The sequence below is a fragment of the Oreochromis niloticus genome, linkage group LG13 (assembly GCF_001858045.2).
Source record: "Oreochromis niloticus isolate F11D_XX linkage group LG13, O_niloticus_UMD_NMBU, whole genome shotgun sequence".
NCBI classification, from domain to species: Eukaryota; Metazoa; Chordata; class Actinopteri; order Cichliformes; family Cichlidae; genus Oreochromis; species Oreochromis niloticus.
The window spans coordinates 22,540,515-22,567,959 of record NC_031978.2 but is presented as its reverse complement, the minus strand read 5'-3'; the positions used below and the strand labels follow the sequence as shown (position 1 = coordinate 22,567,959).

At 41.3% G+C, this 27,445-nt stretch overlaps 2 protein-coding genes and 1 long non-coding RNA gene across 7 annotated transcripts in view; 2 read left to right on the top strand and 1 right to left on the bottom strand.

The window, feature by feature from the left end:
• The window catches only part of macrod2 (mono-ADP ribosylhydrolase 2), a 398,938-nt gene extending 396,671 nt beyond the window's left edge, over nt 1-2,267 (top strand). For all 5 annotated transcript variants that reach the window (XM_019366420.2, XM_019366419.1, XM_019366416.2 and 2 more), the window contains one exon: nt 939-2,267. In XM_019366420.2, coding sequence (XP_019221965.1) covers nt 939-958 — 20 coding nt within the window. In that variant the 3' untranslated portion in view covers nt 959-2,267. The remainder of the gene's footprint in view (nt 1-938) is intronic.
• Nucleotides 2,268-8,290: 6,023 nt separating this feature from the next.
• LOC112842036 (uncharacterized) lies at nt 8,291-16,081 on the top strand. Its single transcript, XR_003213615.1, has 2 exons — nt 8,291-8,438; nt 15,640-16,081. It is a non-coding gene; the product is annotated as an uncharacterized LOC112842036 (long non-coding RNA).
• Nucleotides 16,082-20,279: 4,198 nt separating this feature from the next.
• The window catches only part of kif16bb (kinesin family member 16Bb), a 36,049-nt gene continuing 28,883 nt past the window's right edge, over nt 20,280-27,445 (bottom strand). Inside the window, exon 18 of the mRNA XM_013269014.3 lies at nt 20,280-20,625. Within this exon, the coding sequence (XP_013124468.1) occupies nt 20,553-20,625 (73 nt within the window). The 3' untranslated portion in view covers nt 20,280-20,552. The remainder of the gene's footprint in view (nt 20,626-27,445) is intronic.

Here is a 27,445-nt window from a genome sequence, read left to right as displayed (position 1 = left end):
GGAGAGTGCTATTAATTTCTGTGAACACGCTTGTTCTCTGTGTGGGTCCAAAGAAGTGATGAGCCAAAAAAGAAAAAAATGGCTTTCGGATTTGGGCGTCGTATAGTTTCCAGGTAGAAAAAATTCATTAAGCAACTGCTACGAACAGATTGTTGGGGTTGAATAAATAGGACAGGGAAGCAGCATATGAAATAACTTGGCAGAGGTAGGCGGGTTGGTGTAGAAAGGAGAGAGCTTAAACAATGCCAGACAAAGCAGCCAAGAAAAGGGGGGAAAAAAGCCTGTTGCCGAACAACCGTGTGCATCAGGGTGGGACCGTGTACGAGGGAGATGGTTAGTTCATAGTGTGCCGTTAAAATTAGCCAGAGTACAACATCAAAACTTACCGTATGACATTATTAGAGCAAAGTTGATGGGTTGTTTTATCTTCAAACACAAAAAGACGACACACAAAATCACGTCATTTGCGGTGAAATGGGAACAGAGGAAACGGATCTGCCTCGATGTCTCTGTCTGCCGCACACAATTTTTCGAGCATCACTGAGCTGGATTTTGACAAAGCTTTGAGTTGTTATAAAGTACGTGTCATCCCTGTTTACTGGCATTTACAGATTAGTGCTTTTTTGTTTTGTTTGGCTTTTATTTATGTACTCCTTTACACTCTAATGCAATCCACAGCCAGGAATCTTGAACTCTTTCCCCAATAAAGACAACATTTGACGACCTCCCTTTACCCTTAATGATGATCAGTGTATATCAATAAAGACGTGGTTTGATGACCAACAGTTTTTGGGTTTTTCCACTAACTTCTGATGATGATGATGATTCTGATTATGCCAAAAAAACCGCTCAGTTTAGAAAAGAGCTTCAAGGGTTGCTCGTTGTACGCCTTCAAGACAGAGTGTTGAGGAAATGTCTCGTTATTTGTTTCCGTCCAGGCGCTGAGAAGAAAGAATGACCAGCTGAAGGGAAGACAATCAGCCTCATCTGACAGCCAGCAAACTGTGCGAAGGTCACACTGGTGTCAGCCTGGCCCATGTCAGTATGGGCTCTGACACTGGCCCAGGAAAACCAGTTACTCACAAGATGCTCACATTCCCAACTTTACTTACCCTCCCCTCTCTTGGTTAAACTATTCATCCCTCAAATATGTATGTACTATATGTATATGTATGTACAAAACCTTACTTATAGGACTTGAACATATCAACCAGAAAAGATGAGCCATACCTCACTGTGTGTTAGAGTCATACATCATTCTGCCCGAAGGGTGCAATGAGATAAACCAGGTTCAAGTCTTGCTATTTGATAAACCCACTGTGAGAGCATGGTGAAGCTGTCAGACGACAACAGCCACAGCTCCTACATGTTGACACTCCCGGCTGGGTGATGCTAAACATCAACCATCCTTTTTAGTTTTTACTGACGCCACCAGTACAGTCACGCTGGCACTCGGTAGTGGGACGACAGCCTGCATTTGTAAGCTGCTTTGGAGTGCAACACACTGACACCTGCCATGTCTCCTCACACACCGCCGCAGCTTCGATTTCCATTCTTTAGTCAGATCGGCCAATGCCCCGATTCGCGTTGTGGTCTGTGAGGCGACGTGCCGCTTGCCAGGCCTTTCATCTGAACATCACTAATCAAGTCTCATCTCCGCTGCTGCCGTGACTGCAGCTTTATTCATTTTAACCAGGAAACTGTTCATTAACGCCCGTGCAGATAAACGAGGATGTGAGTGTCTTTTCAACAAATCGATTTGAGTCTTCTTTTTTATTTCCCCCCCTCCCCTTTCCTTTTTCTTTGCCATTTCCAGTGCATGCCAGGAAATTGCTTTGAACTTCACCTACATAAACAAGAATTGCAGTCTTCTTCGCTTTCGCTTGTCTTCTTACCAGATTGTCTATAATTGTATCGAATGAATCTGCCTTATTTCATATCAAATTACAAAAAACCATCACAATCACAGACCTGAGGAGGAGAGTTCTTGGTTGTGTATTGCTTGCAGATGATTTGTATTTTTAAGTACATGTAATGGCTAACACCTGTTTTGTTTTTTCTTTCTTTAATTTTTAAAAAAGGGGTTTTGGTTTCTTTCAAATGTTGGTATGAGTCATTAATTATTTTCAGTGGTGCCATACTAAAGATCAGAGAAATTACAGTTCTAAGAAATGATGCCTTCATACTTTGATGTTTGCTTTGCTAAATTATAACAAAAAAAAAACAACTAATAAAGTTTAAGGTGGAAGCAATGGGTCAGCTTTTAATGTACCTTGTTTTGTGTCTTGATTTGTTGCTATCGTCATGACAGCAGCGTATGTTTTATTTTATTCTAATAGCGACCAGCACAGTCGGTTTCCTCTCAGCTGTGTGTGAAATTCAACAACTGTAACAGAGCAATCAGTCGTGTGTCTCTGGGCAGTCAGAAACAATTAGTCTGTCCTTTGATCTCCCACATGCTCACTCCCTGGCCCTCAGGCTCTCCCTTGTATCAAACGAGACAAGATATCTGGCAGAACCTCTAACCCCAGAGCCCTCCCACCCTCTGAGAAACGCCTGAGACCTCACAAGGAGCTTGTTACCACAGTCTCAGCAGCTCTCCAGAGCCGAACTTATCAAAGAAGCTCTTATCTGCAACAAAACCAGCACATATATAAACAATTAGTCGCTGTGGCCACAATTCAAAACCTGAAAGTGGTCCCCTTGGCTACACAGCACCTTATACTTAAACTCACCTTTATTTGAATCTCTGCTGCACACTTAACGCAAAATCATGTGACTGCCTGAGAGATACAATGCTGCAATGAGAAAAAAATACATGCACACAATAAAACACAGACTTCAACTATGGTACAGGAATGTGCAGAACTTTTGATGGTTTTCAGATGGCATTGCATGGTAGCTCAAAATCTGATGGTACTTGTCATAGATCCATCAATGTTGACACAATCTCCAGCACCACTGGTTGAAATGCAGCCTCAAACAAAGCCTCCACTGTGTGCAGACACTCACTGCTGTATCTCTCTGCTGACCTCCTTCATACTTTTTGATAATGAATTGAACCAAAACTTATACATTTGGATTTATCACTCCATAACACCTGTTGCCACTGATTTTGAGTCCAGTTATTGTGTTACTTAGCATACTTTAGCCTTTTCTCCCTGCTTCCCTTCCTTATGAATGGCTTCTTGACAGCCGCCCTTCCACTGAGGCCGTTTCTGATGAAGCTTCAGTCAACAGCAAATGGATCAGATGAAGTGCCGGATGCATCTATCTGATCCTGTGTCACGTCTTTGGTGGATTTCTCCCCATTTCTTAAGGACGCGATTTTTGGATGCTGTTCATCTGCTATAGATACATTTTTAAAGGCTGTCGCTTCTTTTGTCCTCCAATTGTTCAGTTTCCTTATTTTTATTTAGTATGCTTAAATCTGCCAGGTTTTCAGCTAATAGCTCTTTAGGAATCACCTTGCGGTACAAAAATACTATTTTATGCTTGTCAAACTGTGTTATGTTTGGCATTTTTCATAGATTCAACTAAGAAATGAGAACTAATTAATGTTCCTGACAGGCTGGTGTTAAAGTGCCTAAAGATACAATTGCAAATTGGTTCTTTGCTAAGTTGTCTATTATATGTAGACACAGCACAGGTTCAGCAATTGAGTTAGGAGCCTTTTTATTCTTGAATGATTCATATGTCAGTGTTAAGTGGATTTAAAAACAAAAAATTCCTCTGAAAATGGTCTGGTACAAGGACTGGAATGGAAGTGAGTGGCAAAAGCAGCCAAAAGAAAGCCCGGAGAACTATCTGTCAATACCACTTTAAACATTACAAGAAGGCCCGGCTACTTGGAAGAAAAATACAAAGCAATGAGGGGTGGCTGAAGACTTTTGCACAGTACTTTTTGTCCAATTTGAATCAAATTTGCTGACTTGATGGCACCCCACATATTAAAAGTTAGATGTAGCCACTGTGACATCACCCACTGGTGTGTGTGGACCTGCATGTTGAAGCTTCTTTGGACCCAGAAGTGAGCACATTTAGAAGAGAAGAGGAAACTCAAAGTAATTACCTTACACTAGGTCAGGAAAGTGCACAGCACAGACATAGGTGCCTGCTAATCCGTGCTAATTAACACACTAATAAATCAGTCAGCAAAATCAGAGCATAGACAAGCTATACCAAATAGTGACACAGTAAGCAATATTTTTGTTCACGTTCTCTAAAAAAAACACCACATCACAAACAGTCGGTACAGTTCATTAACTTGAATTAGCTGAGGTGAAGTTTCAAGTCAACACATAATTGCCAAATAAAACGGTCACGCCACTCACTAATGCAAAACCTTTTGCCTTAATGAAATCTAAAGGAGTGAATGATGAAAAAACTTACTCCACCTCCCCAGACACCCCTCTGATTCACCAACGCCAGGTTTCCATATAAAATCACAAGCAAGAGTACCAGCTTTGTGTGATTCAGTGTAAATAAGCAAAGGTGTTGTCTGAATACCATTAAGGGCAGTGTTTTTATAGAAGGAGCTATAGGTACATAAAAGGAGAAAATACCCAGCCACACTCAAAACCTCTAAAAACTGAACAAACCACTGTTTTGTTTTGATTACCCTTGGTACTCAGAAAGGGAGACATCTACTGTTACTACTGTGACAACAAGCATGTGAGGTATAATTACAACTACTTTGCTATGCGACCACCAACTTCCCAAAAGGAAACAAATTCTTGCATGTTTCATTACCCAACAGAAATGGGCATTCATCAAGAGCTGTTGGCTTTGCTGATTTACGCTGTAATCCAAGCACGAAACAGAATGATAATTAGACAAGAAACAAAATTTGGAGGAGAAAACACGGGCTGCTGCAAAGAGCTTTAGGTGGGGAAACTTTACGAGTGCAAAGCGGAAAAACTGTACTTTATAAACACAGCTGCTCTCCTAATTGCAGTATTTGCCATTAGGTCAACCCAGGTTGCAGGTTATGTATACATATTATTTCTGTACATGTGACCTCAGTGCTCTTTAGTTCAGAGAACACCAAGCAGAGATGAGAATGTGACTCCAGAGAGAGGTAAGGTAAGACGACTGTGTGCTGCAGACGCCTACTGCACTAAACGTCCATCATGGCTGGCAACAGCCGCTCAAAATGATGGATAAGTGTGCAGATGAGTGGCATGGTTTGGCAGTTGAGATCCCAACTTCTTGCAATACAATACATTTTTTAGAAAGCTGAGCTCAGTTTCACTAACTAGCTAACACAGCATTTTATATAAAGAACATCATTAAGTCAAACATGGTAGTGGTAGTATGATGGTGTGGGGCTGCTTCAGGCGACCCAGTATCACAGCAAAACGTGTAATAGATGCACCAGTCCACGGACATGTATGCAGACATTTATTGCACCAACAAGTTCACCTCTGAATGGTTAAAAAAAAGAAAAGAAAAGATTTTGAGTGGCCTAGTCAATGCCTGGAGTTAATCTGATTAAGGTGTTTTGGTATGGCCTTAAAAAAGGTTGTTCATACTTAAAAATGTGGTTGGATTAAAACATTTCTGCAAAGAAGAGTGGCTCAAAATTCATCCACAGCTACTGTATCTGAAAGGCTCATTGCCAGTTATTGCAAACACTTGGTTGCTGTTCTTGCTGCCAAGGGTGGCATAACCAGTAGTATGGACGTTTTTCCCTTAATAAATGAAAACATCATTAAAAAACTGTATCTTGTATTTATTCAGGTTATCTTTCTCTAATATTAAAATTTGTTTCATGATCTGAAAACATGTAGGTGTGACAAAAATGCACAAACAAAAACCAAACCTAAACTAAAAGACTACGAGGACACCGTCAGACTGCTAATCCAAATGCAGCCCAATACAAACAAAAAGTTTGTCCTAACAGTGGGAACCACCCCCCCCCAAAAAACCACATTGTGCTGTTTCCACCAGAGAAGCATCTACCAAATATGGAAACATGATGTTTTAAATATTGTGTTGTGATCTGAGATTTGTTTTCAGTGACTTTATTTATATTTGATAACTCAATCAAAAGCAAGCTTTAAGAAACAGCTTTCCCATCTGCAGGGAAAGGCAAATTTAAAACCAGAAAGTTTCACATGGTGTTAGCAGCCACCATGTTTGTATTCCTTAACTTGTCGCATGCCAAGCAGATGTCAGCAGTGATTGTCCCCGGAATGGAGACTGTTTAAATTTTAATGTCTTCATTTAAATGTTGCATGTCAGAGCAGAGGGTTCCCTGAACCTGAGCAGTAGGTAGTGTCGGGGGAAACGGCTTCAGCACAGACTCGCTGCTGCGCACTCGCTCCTTTGCATACAAAATATGTCAACGCTAAAATAACAAACTAGTTAGAAAAAAAAAAACTTCTGTCCTACTTTATAACAAACAATGATGGATTTTCTTGCTTACATAAGATTTTTGATGTTAAGCAGCTCTGCAACAACAGGTAAAGCTACTACACCTGCTTCACACTCCAATAAATCATGAACACACACGATAGGGTGGTTTGTGTGTGCTACAGTTGCGCTGATTGACATGTGTAGGAGTTAGCGTCTCGTTAAGCTTCTGTGGGCTGATGTGATTCGCTCCATTCATTCCATTTTACAAATGAAAGCTCTGAGGACCTCTTCTTATATAACCATGAATTACCATGTTCTCTCGCCTTCTTTAAGCTCTCTCCACTTCTCTTATAACTCCACCCACCTTCTCCCAACTCTCTCGCTACACTACAGCAACCCAGTGCCACAATAGCTGTTAACACACCGCAAACAAATTGGAGAGAAAAAAGAGTGTTAAAAAACAGCCTTAAAGCTTTAAATCCCGGCGCTAGATAAGCTGTTTTTATCTGAAGTGCAGAGTTTGTCCTTCATGAAAATTCATCGTCCTCACAAGAGGCAAAGGCAACACTATAGGTGAACTAAGCCGAGATAAACACTCTAATTGGGATGAAAATTGACGCCGTTCATTATGGATGCCTGTCTTCAAAGGCGGCGAGAGCCACTGAAATGTTGAAAGGAAATTGACTTGCAGTGTTGCTAGTTTGCTTTGAACATGTGAGAATATGTCGATTAAACTCCACCAGCACAAGACGGTTATGCAGATTACGTTTGCTGCCGGACCAAAAAGAAGCATGTTTGTCTCATGGTGATGGCCCCTCGTGACGAAAAGAACAAAACAGAAAGAGGAATAATGATTTCATTCTCTTTATCTCGCTTTCTGTTGTTGCTCTAATTATCAACTTGATAATATGCTTCTTCAGGTGATGCAGCAAATTCTCAACGATACTCGAGTTATAGTAGAGAGAAGACTCGAGCAGGTGTCCTTTGACCATACAAAGAAGTGTCTCATTGGTTAAAGTATAGAGGTGGGCGGATAATCCTAATATCGATACCAACACTGGTATTGGTGTCGATCGATAATAGCGCAATAGGATAGTGATTCACTGCCATTCCCTACATAAGCCATGTTCAGGGGGTTGGGAAGCTCATCTTGTAATAGATGAGCTGAAGGTTGCCGGTTCGATCCCCAGCTCTGTCTGTGATGGCCAGAGGGGCCGATGGCGCGATATGGCAGCTTCGCTTCTGTCAGCTGTGGCTACAACTGTAGCTTGCCTCCACCAGTGTGTTAATGTCAGATTGAGTGGAATTGTAAAGCGAAAAGTGCTACATAAATGCCGATACTATATTTAAAAGTATCGGCAGTACAGGCCCATATTCACTTGGTATTGGATTAAACCAAAATTTGCAGAAATCACAATGCACAATTTAGCCACCTCTAAGGATGACGACAATGCGCAAAGACAGCCGTTCATCCGACCTGCTGCACACTCGCCGGATGTCTCGCTGTGAACCAAAGGAAGCGCACAGTCAAGTCTGAAGTTGTTGGTATGTTTTGGCCAAAGGTTGTTTTCTGTTCCACGTTAATCGCATGGGAAGCGACACCCATTAGTATTCAATTAAATTTCAGCAAGAAGCATGCGAGCAGCACGACTGGCGGGTGCAGTCCTGAGAGACTTGCTGCTCGTGAGCACACATCGAGAACACGCCCACCTCCGAGTTGAAGAATATTAAAATTCTGAGGTGGCAGCAGGGGATTTATCTTGTTTAAGCAATAAAAAATCTATACTCTCCTTCAAAGTGACAAGATAGAGGAAAACAATTTAATTTAGGCAGTGGCGAACAACCCCGGGTGCAACTCAAAAGTACAAATTAAAATTTTTGAAAAGTGTCTGGAGTGGCCTTCAAAAAACGCGAGTGCTCCAAGGGGGGGGAGCAGTAGCATGTGGAACGAGATCATTGAATCCATCGTGAATGGTTTTCGCAGGAGGGTTGCCTTGTCCATTCAGCTCCACAGAAGAGCGTTGGAGGCCGCTGGTGATGGTCACGGTGTTTCAACTTGCAGCTCCAACCTCCGAATGGTAGTAACACATATTTCATGCATTTGTTTTTCTCAACACCATTCATCTCGCTTTAGCATGCGTTTGATCAGCTCTGTAAATATGGGTCAAATCAATCATCTTTTAAACACCACAGCTCCTGTTACTATGGTGCTGCTAACTGTTGAAGTGGAGGAGGACCGGCTTGGGTTGACATTATTATAAAAATTATAAAATTACATGTTGCTTTTATGTAAACTTGGAAAGTAATCAGGTTAAATCGTTTTTCTTCTGATGGGTTTATGAAAAGTTTAAGTCATCCCTCGGAAACTGAATTTCTCTAGATGGAGTATTTCTATTGTGTTTGGCCTTTTTAAATGATTATATTTGTAATATTAGACTCTATGTAAATGCATCCAGTGAGGCGAGCATAAACCTAGTCCCTAGGAGACTGCTGCATGAGCTGGCATCTTCTGGAAAAAAGTTGCCTTGGGAAAAAGGATGAAAGCTAGGCTATTATTTACCATAGGGATAGTGGAAAACCCTTTTAACATACCCCTGTGGATTCCGGTGAGGTTACACATTTTATATAGACGTGCACAGCTTTTTGTGGTCAGAAATGGCTGCCACCACAGTACTCATGCTAATAACCAGGGTAGGTTTGTGGATACTTGCTCATAGTTTCTATTAAACTTACAGTTAGTGCTAACTCTAACTTACAGTTTAAAGTACCTTAATATGAATGTGCTTCGTAAAAGTGAAATGAATTGTCTGTAAAATTCAGAGTTGAATGGATCCACTTCAGCTCCTCAGCACAAAATACTACAAAGTGTCTGCTCGTCGCTGCAGCTTCTTTGTAAAACTTTGTAACTAAGCACAGAACTGGCAGGCAGTCTGTGGAGTGAGGCGTGGACTGCAAAGAGAGCCGAATGTCTGACGGGAGGAAGCTGATGCACAGGTGTCATCACCTTCTCTTCACTTTTTGGCTGCATGATCGTGCAAGAAGGATGGGAGAACTCAGGTTGCACAGGTATGACATATACTGCAGATGCAAAGTAAGAACCAGGACTTTCAACAGGGGTGTGAAACATACGCCCCGGGGTCCAGAATCAGCCCAGCAAAGACTCCAGTTCAGCCCAAAGGATGGCATTGGCAAATGTGAAAGAAGGCATAAATTTCAACTTTAAAATGTATTTTAATAAGTTTTACAGCTTTTTCATGCTGAAAGAGACCTTGCATAGGAGGAAAGATAGATAAGATACTATCAAAGTAATTAAGCAATAGATAAACATGTAAATTAAAGAAAAGTTACAGTTAAAAAAAAAAAGAGCCACCAGAATAATTTACACATTTTTCTTTAGTTTAAGCCCAAAGAGTCAGCTGACACACAAACCTTTCATTTACTACAGGAACATTTCTTTATTATGTAGAAAACCTAAGAAATGTTTTTTTTTGTCATATTTAAACAGGGATTAAAAGTGTAGTCAAACTGTTTTCACTGACAGAAAAGGCAGTTTGATCCCGACCTACAAGAAAGCCCAATAGTAACATTTTACTGCTGTGAAGCAACGAATCCCCAGGTCAGTTCATCTCAACCTGACCTGATTCAAAGTGAATAAAAAGCGAGAGTGGCGGGAAACGTGCATCTGTGAGCGCAGGCTCATGTCAGCATGCTAAGCTGTGCTTGTGTCTCAGTGACAGTGATCTGCAAGCAATTACAACGATGCTTATACAATAAAAGCATTTAAAGAATATTTTTAAACTGTAGTCTAAGGAGCTTGGAAAGAAAAGCGCCTGGACTTAAAGAAGTCCAGGCGCTTTTCTTTCCAAGCTCCTTAGACTACGATGACCTGGATGACTGAGAACCTTAACAGACATTTTTAAACTGTAGAATCTACAAAAAGCTCCAATGTCAGATTTTAAGCATTTAAATTTGTAAACTGTAGCTGTATAAAATGACCTGCGTTACACATGCCATCAAACTTACTGCCTATATGCACACACACCACCCACCACTACGGGTAATTTCACCAGTGGCAAACACTGCAGTGAAATTTGGGCACAATAATAAAAAGATTCACTTACATTTTTTTTTTTTTTTTACTGTATTGCCATTTCCTTTGCTAAACTGTAGAAGTCTTTAGTAACTTTCGTATCTCATTATCTGCTTTTTGTCACTATAGTGATTTTGTTATGTCAAAGCACTCATCGGGTACATTTTAGACTGAAACTGTACAAGTCTCTCTCTGTTTTCCCTGCTCCTCACTGAGCAGTAAATTAGGGCTGGGCAGAGCATGTCTCTAATGGTTTTCCCATCAACTTTATAATTCACAGGGGTGGTATTCACACCTGACTTCGTTTCACTGCCGTTTTCAAAACATTGCTTGGTTCAGTGTAAAATAAGTAATTTCACTGGGCTGTGAAACTAATGCGTGTGCCGCGGCTGTGCAGCAGTTAACTTGTTTTGCTGCTTTATGGCTCGAACTGTTTACAGGCGAGATCGGAAAAAAGCCGTCAGGACTAATGTACAGCCTTGTGTTTAACTGGACACCCATCAGCAACGTCTGCTGATGAGCGTTAGTTAAATTGGCATCGTTAGCTGCGCATTGTCGACATTATCCTATGGGTCAGAGCTTTTATGTTGAGAACCAACCCTCCATTTGGAACACATGTAAATAAATGCATGTAGCTTGTTTGAGTGCAGTATGCCCTTTCCGAGGGAGTTACACTGAAACAAGAAATTTAAATGATAATATTTCTTTATACAGCACTAATAAACTAAGTGCTATTAGGAAAGGAATGAAAAAAATGTTGCTCCGCTTTTTACAAATTTATTTCAGAAGTAATTATATTTTTTTTTTCCATGTTGATTTTTTTTAAACCAGAGAATAACACCCCGAAAGCCTAATGAAAGAAAATGAAAAGCAGCAGCTCTAAAATCCTCAGTAATTACACTGGACATTAATAAATGCATTAGCTTTATTAAGCTCGAACTTTTTGAGCTGTTTGGTTATGCGGATGTTCGAATTCATTACGGCAAAAAAAATGCCACCTGCAACTTGAAGTTTCCACGATGTGTGGGAATGAATCATCAATGCACGGAAAGATCGAGAACTTGCAAACCAAGCAGAGGGGAGACCGGGTTTTCACCTCGGCCATCTAATATGAATGGACTCAAGTATACACAGACTGAAAAGGATACATTAAGAAAACATTAGGCAAGTTGGGGTTCAATTTAAAACTCTGCTTTTCACTTGCCAGTTTTTACAAAGTCAGGTGTCATTTACATGACTTTGTAAAAGTACATATGCAAACAGTTAAACAGATAATAATATATACATTCGTGTGATGGGTTAATCTGTATGTTACAGGTGAAAACAGTGCAAATTCTGAGACAAGAAATGCTGTTATAACAGGATCCAGGTTATTTCTCAAACTTAGATTTCAAGTCTTAAATGTGGGTGTTTCCACTGGTGTTCACAGTGCTTATTTATTAAATATCTAAAAAAAAAAAAAACCCAACTAACTGCCTCTATTTGCCCTCCTGTGCTGAACCACATTATCAGGTTAATACCTGATCTCACTACTTACCTCTGCCTACTATACTCTGATGTGTGCTTATGTCAGTCAAAGGGTGACAGAAACCCCACTTCTCATATTCAGTCAGGCACCAGCAGCTGTAGTGATACAATGGAGCAGTTTGAGGATCGGTAAAAAACCTTTATTTATCCAAAAAGTGAAAATCTTCAGATTCAGAAAGTCTTTTGGAAGAGTCTCCTGGGCCACAAATGGCAGCATTAAACTAACATTCGTTCCATGGCAGAAGAAACCAGCTAAAAACATGCAGAAACTTGAACCCTCAACCCTCTCGCTGTGACATAACTGAGCTCTGACAGAGACACTCAGGTCAGTTGCAGATGTTACAGTATTAGAACTATGAGTCCTTCTAACCCAATGCACCACCTTGTTGGTCTGGACACTTATGTCTGCATTTCGGTCTCTTTTTTGCAGACTCAGATCAGTTTGACATAAAAGTTGCTGTTTGCTCTACGAACACTCTATGAGTGAAGCAAACAGCTGGTGCAGCGTTCAAAATTTAAATCAGGTAAGGTCTTTTCGTTTGAGTTTATTTTTTGTGAGCAAAGTTATGACTGCACCTCAGATTTCAGGCTTTGCTCTTTCATCGGCTTCTGTGTACTTAGAGGCTGAATTTTGCCAACTTTAATGTGACACCAAACAGCCCGAGCAGTGATGGTGCATTTACTATCAGTATTATCTGCTATCAGGGCATCACAGTATAAAGCAGTGGTTTCTGATATCTCTGGCCATTAAACTGTGCTGCTCGCGCTAACGTTTTCAAATCTAAACCCGAGGAGGAGTCGGAGCTTCCTTGCTGAGAAATGAACAGAAATGTGCTGTAGGCATTTTATCTGAATAAATAAAAATACTGCTGCTGTAGTGAGTAAATCCAGTGTGGTAATTCAACACCGGGCTTTATTAGGAATACTAAATCTGTACTACAGACAACAAGGCCTCAATCAAACCAAGTAACATTATAGCCCATTCTGTATGAAAATGAATCCTGATTATTTTTTGTGTTTATTTGCATGGATCTGTTTTAATAATTCTCCCGAAAACCCTGCAACAAACAGTTCTCAGAGGAGTGATTCTGCTGAATTAGTTTGTCTAAAATATGGTAACTAGCGCTGCCAGTTTGACTATAAGTGTGTTAATATTACATCGTTTTTTGCAAATGGGCAAATTCACAGCTCTAATCAACAAAATGAGTCACCATCTTAAGAGCTATTCGAATGCTGGCAGAGTCCTGTGCCTGTGTGATTAACCTAACCACTCCAGGCAGCATGTTGGCCATTGTCAGCACTCTTGGTTGCCAAAAAAGTTGCCACAAACTTGCACTGACAAATGAGTCTAAAATGTAACACCGATTCCATCCTCTTTTTTTTTTTGTTTTGCTTTTTCTCCTGTTGTCACAGCTGATTGTCGACAGTGCTGCGAAGAACTGCGCTTACTTAATTATTTTTTCCAACAAATTTGAGATTACATCTCGTTGAGAAGCAGATAAGCTTGATTGCTCGAGCATTTCAGCATCTCGCCTGTCACCGCTGATGGAACCTTCGGGGTTCTCTGGTGCCTCCGAGAACTGTTGCCGTAGCAACAGGCTGTAGTATGCATCCGGAATCAGGTGAATGCAGTTTAGGAAATGAAGAGAGAAAAAGTGAATGGGACGCTCCAGTCATCGTGTCCAATTTTCCGCGGCTCCGTTTGCGGAGAAAATGTGCAAAAGGGTCAAGTTATGATAGGCTGATGTAATAATAAACTGCATGTGATGATGAAATAAATAAATAAATAAATGCATGGCTGGAATAGTGCACTGCAACCATTTCACACTTCACAGGTGAGTAGCAGTGTGGCTATGACACCTCCAACTGATCGTGGTAACAGTACACTACTGTTGGATTTAACTTTCAACTAGCAGCTGCTTTGCTGTGAAAGGCAAATTAGAAATATCAGACCATTAGGTGGTGGAGGTGACATGCTCCTCTCTGAACCCACCACCTGTAAGCCACCTTTCCCTATTACAGGGCCGCCACTGCATTCATTTCTCTCTGTGGAAAGTTAACAGTGAGAAACAGCTATCTGCTGTGGTAAGTATGTGTACGTGGTGTGACCCTTAGGTGCACACTGTATGGGTGTTTATTAATTCACAGATAAGGGTGGAGGCCGCTGTTCCTTCCCACTAGGATTCATTATTTTCTGTTCCCAACTCCTGCTGGTTATGTTAATGTATCATGAATTTCCATAACAAAATAGGCATCAAGGTAGGCAGAAAAATCACTCCAGCACAGCATGCAATTTAAATGTGCCATTTCGCAACGAGTCATTCAGCAGTGAAGTGTGGATGGTTACAGACGCGCTAGCAGTCATCTTCCCAAGCTACCGCAGGGGAGGGTGGAGGGTAAAGCACAGCAAGTAAGGACATTTGTCAGTGTCCCCTTCGCTTTTTTAAGCACCGTCGTCTTTTGTCCTCTTTAACGCTTCGCTCTCGTTAAGCTGAATAACTCTAAATATATTCTTCACATTTCATTAAAAGTGAGACTTTTCATTTGTTTACTACGACAGTAATGGGAAAACAATTCAGGGAGCTTAACACTGCTGTTGATTTATTTTGATGATGCATAGCATTAAACTCGATTAATAAATATGATTCATTTAGCATCATTGTCAAATTGTCGAGCCTCCTGGAGAGGTGCTAACAATTCAAGCGAGCTGATTAAAATGACACCAAATGCCTCCTTTCAGGCTTTTCTGTCACAGAACGCCACAGCTTCTCTGCTAGATGCGACTCACGAAACACCTCAGACTGCAAAATACAGGGAGATTTTCTCATTCGGTGTTAATTGGCTCATTTATTATTTAGAAATGAAAGAACGGGGATTAGAGGAACTTGCCTAACAAAGTTTGGGTCTGTCGGTGCAGAGATGTGACAATGACATTAATGGAGGGAGGCTGGAGTGTCTGCAGACAGTCCATGCAACCCATCTCTCTCTTGTCAGCAGGCTAAACGCCTCCTGCCACAGCTGACAACTTTTGCAATTGATTAAGTCAGTCTTGTTGACAGGAAGACACAAGGTCACAATTATGATGAATGCTCTGCTGATTCTTTTAGTATCATGGAGACTCGGGGGAACAGTTGAATCTGCTTTTGTTGTGCGTATGATTATTAGATTGGACAGTCAACATGCGTTAATTCTGCCTGTTCATGCCAGATTTAAGAAAATGGAAAAAAATTTCAGAGTTTACTTGGATGAATCTTAAACACGTCCCAATGTTGCAATGTTCCACACACATACACGCACAGAGGCTGAAGCAGAAGGGATGAAAATTAAATTTCTGGAGCTGAATCGGTTTATTCATCGTACCATTTCATTGTGCATGTATCAGTTCACCGATCTATTAATGTAGTCTGTCAGATATAAGCTTGGGCCTCTTTCACCTTCAGCATCTGTGCACCTCAATATCTCCCATCGCTCCAGCTCTTCACGGCTCAATACTCTCTGCTCTAATATATATGACCGATCCTTTCAGAAGCCAATTCAGAAGCTAACCACCACATTCCGGGACTTCTATCAGGTCCTGATAACGTGAGGTTTGACCATCTGTCAGCGCTGTGACTGCTGGCTATAAACTTCACGCTCTGTCTTTTTATTCATCTGTTTCTCAGAGGAGAGATGCAGCCGGCGCCCGAGAGCCACAGGCGGAATCAGAAACGAGAGAGAAATCAATTACTGCCTTTGCCTCCGCCTAAAACAAGCCGTGTCGGAGACCATCTACAAAAGGAGGACAAAAGGGGCCGGTGGCCCCTCAAACTCTCAAACCTCAGGAGACGGGGCGGAGAGCATCCTGTCACGAGCTCTGACACACAGCCATCACTGCCACCAGTGCAAAATAGGCCCCTGTCACACCTCAAAATGGGATCCAGCCACTTCATGTGCAATCAGGCCTGTATCAGTGATTGATGACCACAAAGTGAAAAATGAGGGAAGACAGCAAAGAAATAGGAGAGAAAACTGAAACAATTTTGAAAAGTAACCTTTACAAAATAAGAATACTAGTAGCTACTACTTTTCTGGAGTTATGAAAAGAATATGCTGCCATAAGAGAAATTAATAGCCGTGTGTCTGTTTGTGTCATTTGTTTGACCTTTAGTTCTGACATTACCCGTTATATATTTGATAATTTAGTATACAATGGATTTACCTTCAGAATGACACAGCCAAAGCCTATTTATCTGTCTGATAGCCAGAAAATAGCTCAGTTTTGAGACAGCGGTAATAATATAGTCAAAACATCCAGAGCAGAGTTTGACATTAAATTTGTCAGCATGAAAGCTCTTTTTCATGTGTTAGTGTTTCTCTGTTTTGCATAAAATACGTCCCTGAACTGCATGTGAGGAAGCTGAAATTAACTAAGAGCCATTAGAGAAAGGAAACGTCTTCAAATATCTTTTTTTTCTTGCTGAAAGAAGCTCTCGAATTCAGAATGACCGCAGAATCTGCAATCATAAATGCTAAGTGAATGAATACAAGTCCAGAATGCAGAACTCTTTAAATAAATTAGGAAATCTGTACTGAAAGTGAAAGCCTTTATTCCACAGTTACTACTGAGCCCTGATTGCTCCAAACACTGAAACCTAATTCTTCCAGCAACCTTGTCCGGAAGCCAGAGAGTTAAGCAGCGTGATCCTCACTAAAGTCGAGCTACAGAGAGATGGACTCGATACCATTCCTTTATTTTCTAAACCCACGTGTTCCAAACAGCTGGTAAGGCCAGAGACAAAACGCAGCATCTGGCAGGGGAGACTGTGGACCCCTTGCCACGGCGTGCATGTGTGTGTCTGTCTGTCTTGGTATGTGCAAATGGAAATGGGAGGATGTGCGTGCACGGCGTCCACAGAGAGGAGATGTGTCACAAATCGCTGCTTCCATCCACGCGCCAGGGACAGCGTGCCCATCAGCTTAGCATGATTACGGGCATGAGAGAGGCTCTGATTGTGGGATGCTGGAGCGTGAAGGCACTGGAGAGGAACGGAGAGGAACAGAGAGGGATGTGGCAGGGCCAGAGAGGAGGGCTGGAAGAATGGAGGGGAAGCCCAGCTGGCGGCTGCTTCTAATTGGGCTGAGCAGGTTTCCATGGCTGACCAGACCCATATGCAGTGCGGATCTAAAGAGAGAGAGGCCCGCAAACAAAGTAGCAGGGCAGGCCAGGCCGTCGGGGTGGTGGAGACGGTGGAGGGGGGGGGGACGCAAAGCAGGCAGGGGGGAGAGAGGCTGGTCACACTCCAGTCGTCACAGCCTCTTTGTGACGGGGGCAGAAAGAGCCAGCTGTCACCCCCTGACAGGAGTGCACACACACACACACTCCTCGATGTGAACTGATAACACAGGCTCAGGGAACACACAAAACAGAAACATAACAAAAACAACACACTTATGAAACAACTACTTTAATCAAGGCATCCGGCACTCACCGAGGGAGTAAATGAATAGGACACACACACACACACACACACACACACACACACACACACACACACACAAAAAAAAAAACATGAAAGAAAAGGACCTGATGAGAAGAACCAGGGGGTATGAATGTTTCGCATTCTTCCTGCCGGATATTTACTGCGTGCCATTGGAAACAATTAGAAGTGATTAAAACGGCGGTGAACTGACAGGGATGGTGTCGATTCCTCTGCCTCCACCAAGCTACTACCCACCATGGCTGGTAGATGAGGGTACTAGTGCATGTCCTGCTCAGGGGAGGGGGGTGAATCGATTCACTTCACACTCTCAGCAGCATTAATTAATGATCTGTTCTCTGTATTGTACAGTGACTGGCTGTCATGCTATACCTTCTCTCCTAGCTTCGCTCCACTCTTCCTCTCCTGAGTCCTCTTCCTTCCTCGCAGGCTACGTCCTCCTTTCATTTTACAAAGACATAACACAACGCAGATGCACTTAAACACAAACGCTGACACAAACAATAAATGTTCCAATAAGGATTAAAATATTGAAACTGAATATATGTTTGCATGGAACATAAATTCTTGGAGCGTCATTCATAGGCCTTTGTTTTTATTTATTTGTTCCCTTTACAACCAAGCAGATGTCTGGAGGGCAGACCACAATCATGTTTATGAGAAGGGAGAGGGAGAAGAGAGAGGCAGCAAGTCAAATCTAAAGACCTGCGTGGCTCACTGGTGCCCCCTACTGTATTAATAAGAGTACTTAGCATACAGTGCACTACATTCTCAGCTTTAATGGGGACCCAAAAAAAGGGGGGGAAAAAAACAAAAACATATTCTTGATATTTTCTTATAGCCTCAAGTCTGCAGATTGATTCCTCTGTTCACAAACATGTCAGCACTTTCTGTGTGGATACAAAAACACACATTCAGAGAATATGCATAAGAAAAGTAGGCAGACATGTTTGGTGTTCTATCAACATCCTGCAGCACTTTGACACTGGAGTCGGGTGTTTTAAGAAGCCAATAAATCTCAGAAAGTTTTCAACTTTGACTCAAGAAGCTTAATTATATGTGAAGCACCTTTATTGCATTTTATTCATACCCACTCCTACTGATGCGAGTGGTTAGGCGAGGAGCTAGAGGAATAAGAAGAAGTGACTGCAGGAGTCTCCAGGGGGCTGAGAGAGACAGTAAACTAAGCCATGAAAAAAAATCAGATCACCTTGAATTTGCATAAACAGTCTTCAAACGGCTGCACGGAGGGTATAAGTGTTAGCCATCCAAGCCTGAATAACTCCCAGTCGTGGATTAGTATTGGGTTCACCCAGGTCATTTAACACTTAAGACAGTCTCCGGGGAGCCTATTCATGTTGGACAAATTGTTTTGCCTTTACTGCAGCTCTGCGATGTACACGGGTGTTCGGAGGAGTAATTTGCCTCCTGTATTGAGGGACACTTTGCACCCTGTTCCTTCCACTGAGACAGCAGCGCCTTATCAAAAAAAAAAATTAAACGGAGGCACAAGCAACACCAGCACCAATTACACAGAAATAGTAACTGCATGGGTTAAGGACACGGAGAATAATGGGTGAATGTGTTGGCTTTCCTTCTTTCTGCTTTAAGACAAGCACACGTCAGATGAAATATGGAACACAGACCTTAATGAACCTAGTGAGGACTTGGAGGTGGACATAGCTTGTCAAGTTAAAGGAGGAATGAGAAGGTTATCGAGAAACTGTGCGCGTGTGACCTGCAGAAAATTGCTTTTGTTGGCTAAGAGTCAGTTTAGTTTGGCTTTATGACACTGTAGAGAACAGGAACATACATCCCTTTAGCATCCTGCCAAGTGGGATTTACTGGGTGTAAACACACTTCCTGTTTGGCACAGTGCAATCATTTGAAAACACGAAGGACATCCAAGATATGCTGAATGGTCAAGCATGTTATTTCGCTCCCTTTTTCTTTGCTCTCATTTGCATCAGGTGAGCCAGCAATCCTTCTGCTATCCAGTAGCGATCATTATCCCTGCAGAAAAACATGTGCAACAAAATGCATCCCCAACTGAATACAGTAGGACTGTAAAATAGATTTGTTGCAAACTAATTATGCATTTCCCATGCAATTTATAACACAGCAATGCCTGCAGTAACACTTAACTTCTGGAGCATGATTAATAGCACCACGCTGGAAGCTGGAAGACTGGAAATAGTAGGTGTGGAGAAGGAGCTCACATCGCCAGCATCAGCAGTCTAGACCCACTCCTTCTGTCACCACTCTCACCCCGCTTCCCATAAAAGTAAAATGCAGCAGGTTTGGAAAACAGCCTTGTCCTGTTTGTCAGAGGGCTTGTCGTAAATATCGTGTTTGTCAGGGCCCCACAGCAGAAAGCTTTGGTGATAGCAGTCATCACCACCATGGCACTTCATCTGCTAGTGCCAGCCTCACTTAGTGCGAACGATTGTTTCAGATAGTGCTAATTTGTTGCACTGCAAGGTGATAATCCTTTACTTACAGCTTCAATGATTTTTTTTTCTCCTCCAACTCGCAGTGTGTAAATGACAACAACGGCAGAGCTTTGATAAGGTTTTTGATCAATACCATTATGAACGTTTTTTTTCCCCTTCAGTGTGTAATTACATTTTAAAAAAAAATCAAATTCACCTGCTCGGCAGCGGAGGACAGTTACGGTTTAAAAAAAAAAAGCAATCATAATTTCGTCAAGCTAAGTTATAAAGCACTACTATCAGCATCTCTTGTATTGGTAATAAATTAACTCCATTTCTTTTGGATATAATTAAGTAGATCACTCATCTCTTTTGTTAATATGTGGCTTTATTATTTGTTTCAATTACCGCCCTGTATGAGCCATGACACAGATTTATCAGTGTTGTTGCAGTTGGCTGCTTGGTGGCTCATTATTTGGTGACCTGTATTTTTCCCAGCTATACTTTATTCATGTATATTGTTGGACCATGAAACTGAGTTACACGCCTGATTCAAAATCACGTCATTGAACAACAGCCCTCGCCACTGGCGTACGCGTGATGATAGTATTTATCGCATTGTTCAGTGTCTTCCTTAATTCACATTTGTAGCTGAACCAGCTGATGTTAAGATCTTTGCGAGGCCAGGTTTGCACTCTTGTCAGTCACCAAGGCAGTAAGCTTTATTGCATCTTTGTACCTGAGAGAAAAAAGATGAATACAGTTATTGACCAGAACTACGATCATGCAGTACTGAAGACTGTGTTCCTAACGGGCAGTACAGCATTTATAGTTTTACACTAGTCTACTCTACTTCCAACAGGATAAACACAAATCTTTCGCCTTTATTTATTCTGAAATGAACAGCAAGATCCCGTCCCATCTCCACAGGCACAAATGACTCCCGAGCAGCAGCGCCGTAGCTCCGCAAACGCACATAACGCACACTGCGTAGGGCACCAAATGGCCGGTAGGGCACCAAAAAAATCAGGGTCGTAAAAAAAAAAAAAAGTAAACCATATTAATACTATAAATATCATATGCATTAATATGGTTAAACAATACAAAAGCAACATAAAACAATTTTCCCGAGAAAAGGGGTGAATCTGCTTTGTGCCCTGTCTCCAGTCTCCTCCTGGTGCCCCCCCCCCACTCCCAGTGGTCTGTTCTATAATGCCTCAATTCGGTATTGGTAAACACCTGTTTGAACATGGCCTCGAAACGGCAACAGGAGTCGGGAGCGGAGAAAAGAAAGAAGAAGAGGAAGCGTGATGAAACTCAGGCGTCGCTTGCCGGTAAGGCAATGTTTAAATAATAACAATAAAAAAAGTTCATTATTGTAGCCCTTGCTTGCACGCTCATGTCCGTCAACTCTGTGATAGCTCCTGTTAGCAGTGTTCATACTGTGTTAACAAATGTTGCAAATGATTGATGTTGGGTAGTTTGTTTACGTTGTGGATATGAATATAGAATGGACTACTAAAAGCAACTCATCATGGTCACTCAATTGACGGTTTTCAGATATCGTTAGCAATCGTGAGACTAGCATTTCCCTCCTCAGGTTGCTAGCTGGCTAACGTCATGCATGCTACTGATTAACCTTAACTTTGGGATAGGTCAGTGATGCAGTCAAGTATTATTATCAGATTAGACAAGATTACTTTGTATGTTGCTGCATTTCAGGATATCTATAAAGACGCATATCTTATTTATGCGGCATAAATAAGATATAGGTTTCATATTACAGTGTAATATGAAACCTATATCTTCCAGTAATATAGATTTCCTACTTGCGCATTTATATCAAATTATGTACAGCATGTTTATATTGCCATTTGCCATTATGAAAATCTATACATGTAAAATATAGTTAGTAATTTTTAAATGTACCAGTGACTTACTTAATTTATTAGTCTTATAATGCAATTTTTCGTAGGCCTACTGTAGATTCAAAATTGTATTTCTGTAAAATCCCTGAATATTTTCTCTTGTATGCAGGGTCAATGCTTAAATATGTTCAAGGAAGATCTCAAGGACAGGATGAACCATCCAGTAGTAGTGCCATCCCTGGACATCAACCACCAGCCATTGTAGACCCTGCAACAATCCCTAGCCAAGAAGAACAAGAACCATCAACCACCAGTTCAGGTACAGTTCCATACACAAGTACCACTGAGAGTCCTGTCACTGAGAGACTATCAGAAAGTGACACTGTGGAGACATGTGTGCCCCCTTCAACCGATCCTGCTCTTTGGCCAGCTCACATTGTAGATGCTGATCGTGTTGAAATTGTGCGGAGAGGTCCTTTTAATGTCAGCTCTGATTTTAATTTTCCAAAGGGGCCTGAGTATTTATTTGTAACAGTATTTTTAACCTCCTTTAACCTTATTTATTTGTTTAACTGTCATGTTTGTTGTTATTTAATTAAACAAATTCCACTGAGAAATTCAAAAGTATTAATGGTTTTTTTTTTTTTTTTAAGTGGCGGGGGGGGCACCATAAAGCATTTGTGCTTAGGGCACCCAAATGGCTAGCAACGGCCCTGCCGAGCAGAGACCTCGAGGTCAGGTCACCACGCTCCAGAAAGGCTCCACTGAGCATAGCATTTCAGACGTCACTAATAGAAAAATCCATAACAAACACAAAGAGCAAAAAAGTGCATTCTTTATTCTTGGGTGGTTTACGTGAAGCCACAGCAGAATTGCCTGGACACACAAACAGGCCTGTTTCCACTTTGCGCTACTTCAATCAGATGCAACGCGACACTGAAACAAAAATCCAGTTAAAAGGACAGACCTGCCTCCTCTTATGACATTATGCTAACCCATCAGTGCTGCACTGACTTGAGCCCAGATTGAATCACCATTAAAATGGCAACGACACTGACGTTCGCCCGGTAATGAATCTAGAAGTCGAAATAGAAGTGTCATCTTTCCAAATGAAATATGCTGACATGACACACACATACAGACAGCTGCACCATGTGACTGTCAGCCATTCTTCTCATCATTCACTAATCCCTCAGCTTATTTACAATGAGCTGACTTTGTGACTGGAGGCTCATAAACCGCAGGGATGCGATCGAGCTTTATTGAAGGGCACACGAGTGAAATACGCGTAATTTTCCTCGCACCAAACACAGAACTGGAAAATCCTAACAAGAGACACGCATTAACACTTCAAATGTCTCTGTGATCATTGCAAGCCCATATAATTTACCCTCTAAAACACTGTACGTGTCTTTTTCATTGCCTTATATTCATTTATTTTGTCTTATATGTGCAAAGCTCTTCAGTTAAGCATTACTCATGAATATTTGAAAATCTCTCTTTTTCCAACTTTTATGAGAGTCTTCAGAAACTCCTCTAAAAGTGCAGCCACTCAGAGCAGCTCCTCTTCTCTGTGACCCGCTGCACAGCACCTCCATCTCCTTTTATTAGAACATGATCAGAAATTTTTCAGATCTCAAAAGACTTCACTGCCAGCAGCAGAAAAATATGATCTGGGCCGCCGTTTTAAGATGTCAGCTTGTACACGGCACATTTAGGGGGGAAAAAAGAAGAGTTGCACAAAAGGTGGCCATACAAGCAAATCGTTAAGTTGAAGCTAATTAGCAGTGAGATGAATCTTCTTATTTGAGTATTGAAAACTAAATGAGGTTACTGTATAACAAAAACGGTCCCTGGAGCAATTTAAAACCAGTGTTGGGACTAACGCGTTATTAAGTAACGCGTTACAGTAACTACGTTATTATTGTGGTAACGAGCACGGTAACTAGTTATTATGCCAAAATCAGGAACGCGTTACTCGTTACTGGGATTTAGATAGGCTCGTTACTCGTTACTTCGTGTGGTGGATATCGCGGAGCTTCCACAGATTCAATAACATTAGCAAGTGATGGAGGCCAGCAGGTGGATGAAGGAAAAGGGAGGCAAGAGGAGAGACCCGAAGCGGCCGCCGGTCCGCGTGTCAGGTGAACTGAACTTCAGGTAAGAAGTTATGACCTGCAGTCTATCTGAGTCAGATATAAACCAAGTTTAGGTGGAGTTTATTTTCGGTATGCTGACATTTTCGTACTGCCTGCTAGCTAGCATGACGGAGTTTCTATACAGCTGGGTGGGTGCTATGTTACTGATGTTGAACTTTATTTTGTTCATACGGTTAATTATTAGAGTTGCCAACCGTCCCCTAAAAAACAGAATCGTCTCGTATTCAGAGAAAATATTACGTACTGAGGTGAAAAGGAACACAGTTTGTCCCGGACTTCAGCTACAATGAAAAAGACACAAAGCTGAAGCTGCACAGCTGCCTCTTCTTCTCTCATTCTCTCCTGTTTCTACTTCAATCACGAAACTGATCAATGATCAGCTGATCGGCTTTTCTCTCTTGTTTATTTATCGCCCACTTTGCGCCAGAAAGAGGAAACCAGCGGATGTCGCGTTAAACAACAGCAGCAAGTTTAAGCTTGATCAGCTGTTGTTAGAATTTATTTAATATTAATTTCTAGTATCAGCTGATGTTTGCTGGAGCCACAGCTGTAAAGCTGCTGGTCATGATATCGGTTTGGTTATCTGGTGAGAGGGAAACATGCAGATGAAACCAGGAGATGTCCTTACTGAATCATCAGAGCTGAACAGGTGATGGAGAAACAGGTTTACCTTTTAGGTGACATGAATGAGTTGAGGGGAAGTTATGAACTGTTTCTGAGAGACAAATAACACCAGGATCCTTTTCTACGTAGCTGACAGCTGGTAACTGTGCAGGGGCGGGTCTAGCAAAGTGTTGCCAGGGGGCAGGTAGGGCATTAACAGGGAAAGGGGGGGACAAGGAAATACTTCTTTATTATTCTCATTTAAAATGTCTCGCTTTCAAAAAAAAATAATTATCTGAGTCTTACAACAAACAATTGATAGATTGATACATATATACCATCAGAACAGTGTACATCACTGTCACAACAGTGTTTATTTTCATTCAAAGGCTTTATGATTTTTCCTATAATGGTGGGCCGGTCTCTAGTCAAAATGCCCAGGATGATTTTTTTGTCTCAGTCCAGCTCTGTATGCAGCTCATCTGCAGTCTGGTGTTACCTACATCTTCCTATTCAGAAGGCAGAATTTCCAAGTTCTGAGTACAATCAAAAGCACCACGACTGCAGTTTTTGTGTTGGATGTAAAAAGCAGGCTAGAATCATGGCGGCGGTCAACGACGGTCCAGGCGTGGGATTTCTCTCGTGGAAATGTGCACATTATTTTTTCCTTTCTATTGGTAGGTGGCACAGTGCACTTGTGGCAAGTAAGCAAGCTAGAAGACTGGCAGTCTGGCTGGGTATCCAGTTAGGGAAGCAACACATTAATAAGAGAATTCTGAGTAAAACCAAAGTTACTTTTCCTAGTAACTAGTTACTTTGAAAGTAATGAGTAACTTGAAGTAACTGAGTTACTTTTTTAGAGAAGTAACTAGTAATGTAACTAAGTTACTAATTTAAAGTAACTTACCCAACACTGTTTAAAACACAGCTGAACATCTTAAATAGTCACTTGAGGAATATTTTGGTATTAAATGTTTAATCGGTTCTTCTTGAGGTTTGTTGTACCATCGCAAACACTGATAAGCTCTAATGTCTCTCTCCCGTTACCTGTGCCAGTCATTTTGTTCAGCAGGGGCTAAGCTTGGTTATTCATGTGGCCAACAGTTTAACTACACACTATAAAGTTCAACTGTACTTCCATGATAGAGAAATCAAGACTAAATTAAACGTTTTCGCTCCACTGCCAGTTTTCTAGCCTTAAATATTATCAGAGTGAGCAGTGACTGAAATGCTAGCTTTTACAAGTCAAATTTAAATGTCACATTTCATTGCAAACTTTAAAATTAACTTTGACATCTAATAAATTAGGAATGCATGTTTTATAAGCTCAATGAAAAGCTGATTTTTAAAAAACAAAAATTCATGCTTTTGCCTGGAGGTCTGGTTAAATCAAACTTTAAGTGTTTTTCCACTTCTTGTGTATAGACCAGAACTGTCACTGGACTGTTAGCCATGGCGGTAAGGAAGCCTCTTATGGAAGTGCCGGGTACAGTCACAATCAACAGATGGCGAGCACTGCCTCTTCCCTCCCCCCGGGGCAACAGTAAAATTGAGCTTGTGAAATCTGTCACAATCCATGGTGGTAAATGTCTCGCAGTTCCTGCAAATGCTAATGAAGCTCATGTGAGGTCCAAACCGAGCAGGGGTGGGCAGGGAGAAATGGAGCCCAATTTAAAAATGACACTGTGTGACAAACTCATTCTTCTAGAGGGCAGAGAGTTTTCTATGGCCCGCGGACAGACGGGCACAAATGAGCGCAGTCGAAAGTTGCCAGTGACATTCAGGTCACCATTGTGTCCGTTTCCTTTGAGATTCACCCCCCTCCCAACGTGTTCCATCAAAAGCCTGGATAAAACCTGCCATTACAGGCAAACACTAGACTTCATTAGACGGCAGGATGGTGACAGAGTTAAGTACATTGCCCTCCTATTGAGTGACATGAATTTAAACAAGCATGGATGCACATACTGGACACAGACCATCACTCAGCTGGATTGAACTTGAAAAAATATATATATCACCCTTCAAAAATAGCACTGACGGGACTTTTTGTTTTTAAATATACTAAACATATCCAGGTTTCCCACTGCTTCACATGCCCGCATTGAACTTTTTTATAATTAACTCAGTGTTTAAGCTACTTTTTCAAAGTATCAGATCAATGAGAAGCCCTCCAAGGATAAATAACAAAAAGAAAAACTGATGGTGTGCACCGAAGTGCAGATGAATGATTGGGTAAATATGTTAATGTACATTATAAATGGAGCCTCATTTATTATAAAAAAAAAAAAAAAGTTAAACAAGTTTATAGATTTTCACTGAACTCAAGTCTCAAGATTTTTCTCTTAAGCGAACGTATGCTAAGGATAAGAAACTTTAAGCAGGTTCCATGAATCCCATTTTGTAACTTGTGCACATTTAATGGATGCATGTAATCTCAAAATCAGCCTACACCTGCTTCACCTTCCCTTTTATATAATCCCAGCCTAATAAAAAGCTCGAGTCCAGAACAGTCAAAGACTTAACGTAAAAACAGAACTTTTTGGAAGACTTCAGAGATGATCGGAGTCAGACAACATTTATTATTTAGCAGTTTAATAGTGGGCGTGTGCAGCACAAAGTTAAATACTCCTAAGGTATAAGATATATACCTCATATGTAACCCATCATTAAATCATCAGCATGATAGCATGAAGGTGTATTAAGAACCAAAAGACAACCAGCCCTGACATTACAAACATCATTGTGTCATTACAACTTTTGCACTGAGGTAGCTAGCACCTAGCTTGAGCAGTTCAGAGTAACATCACCAGCCACAACCAATTTAAGTCAGTCAGTGCCCAGTAAGAAAGTCCCAGACTAACTATACACCTTCTGGTATGTAAAAGTTAGGAATGTGATAGTGAAACATGGATGTGTTTTTTCTTCT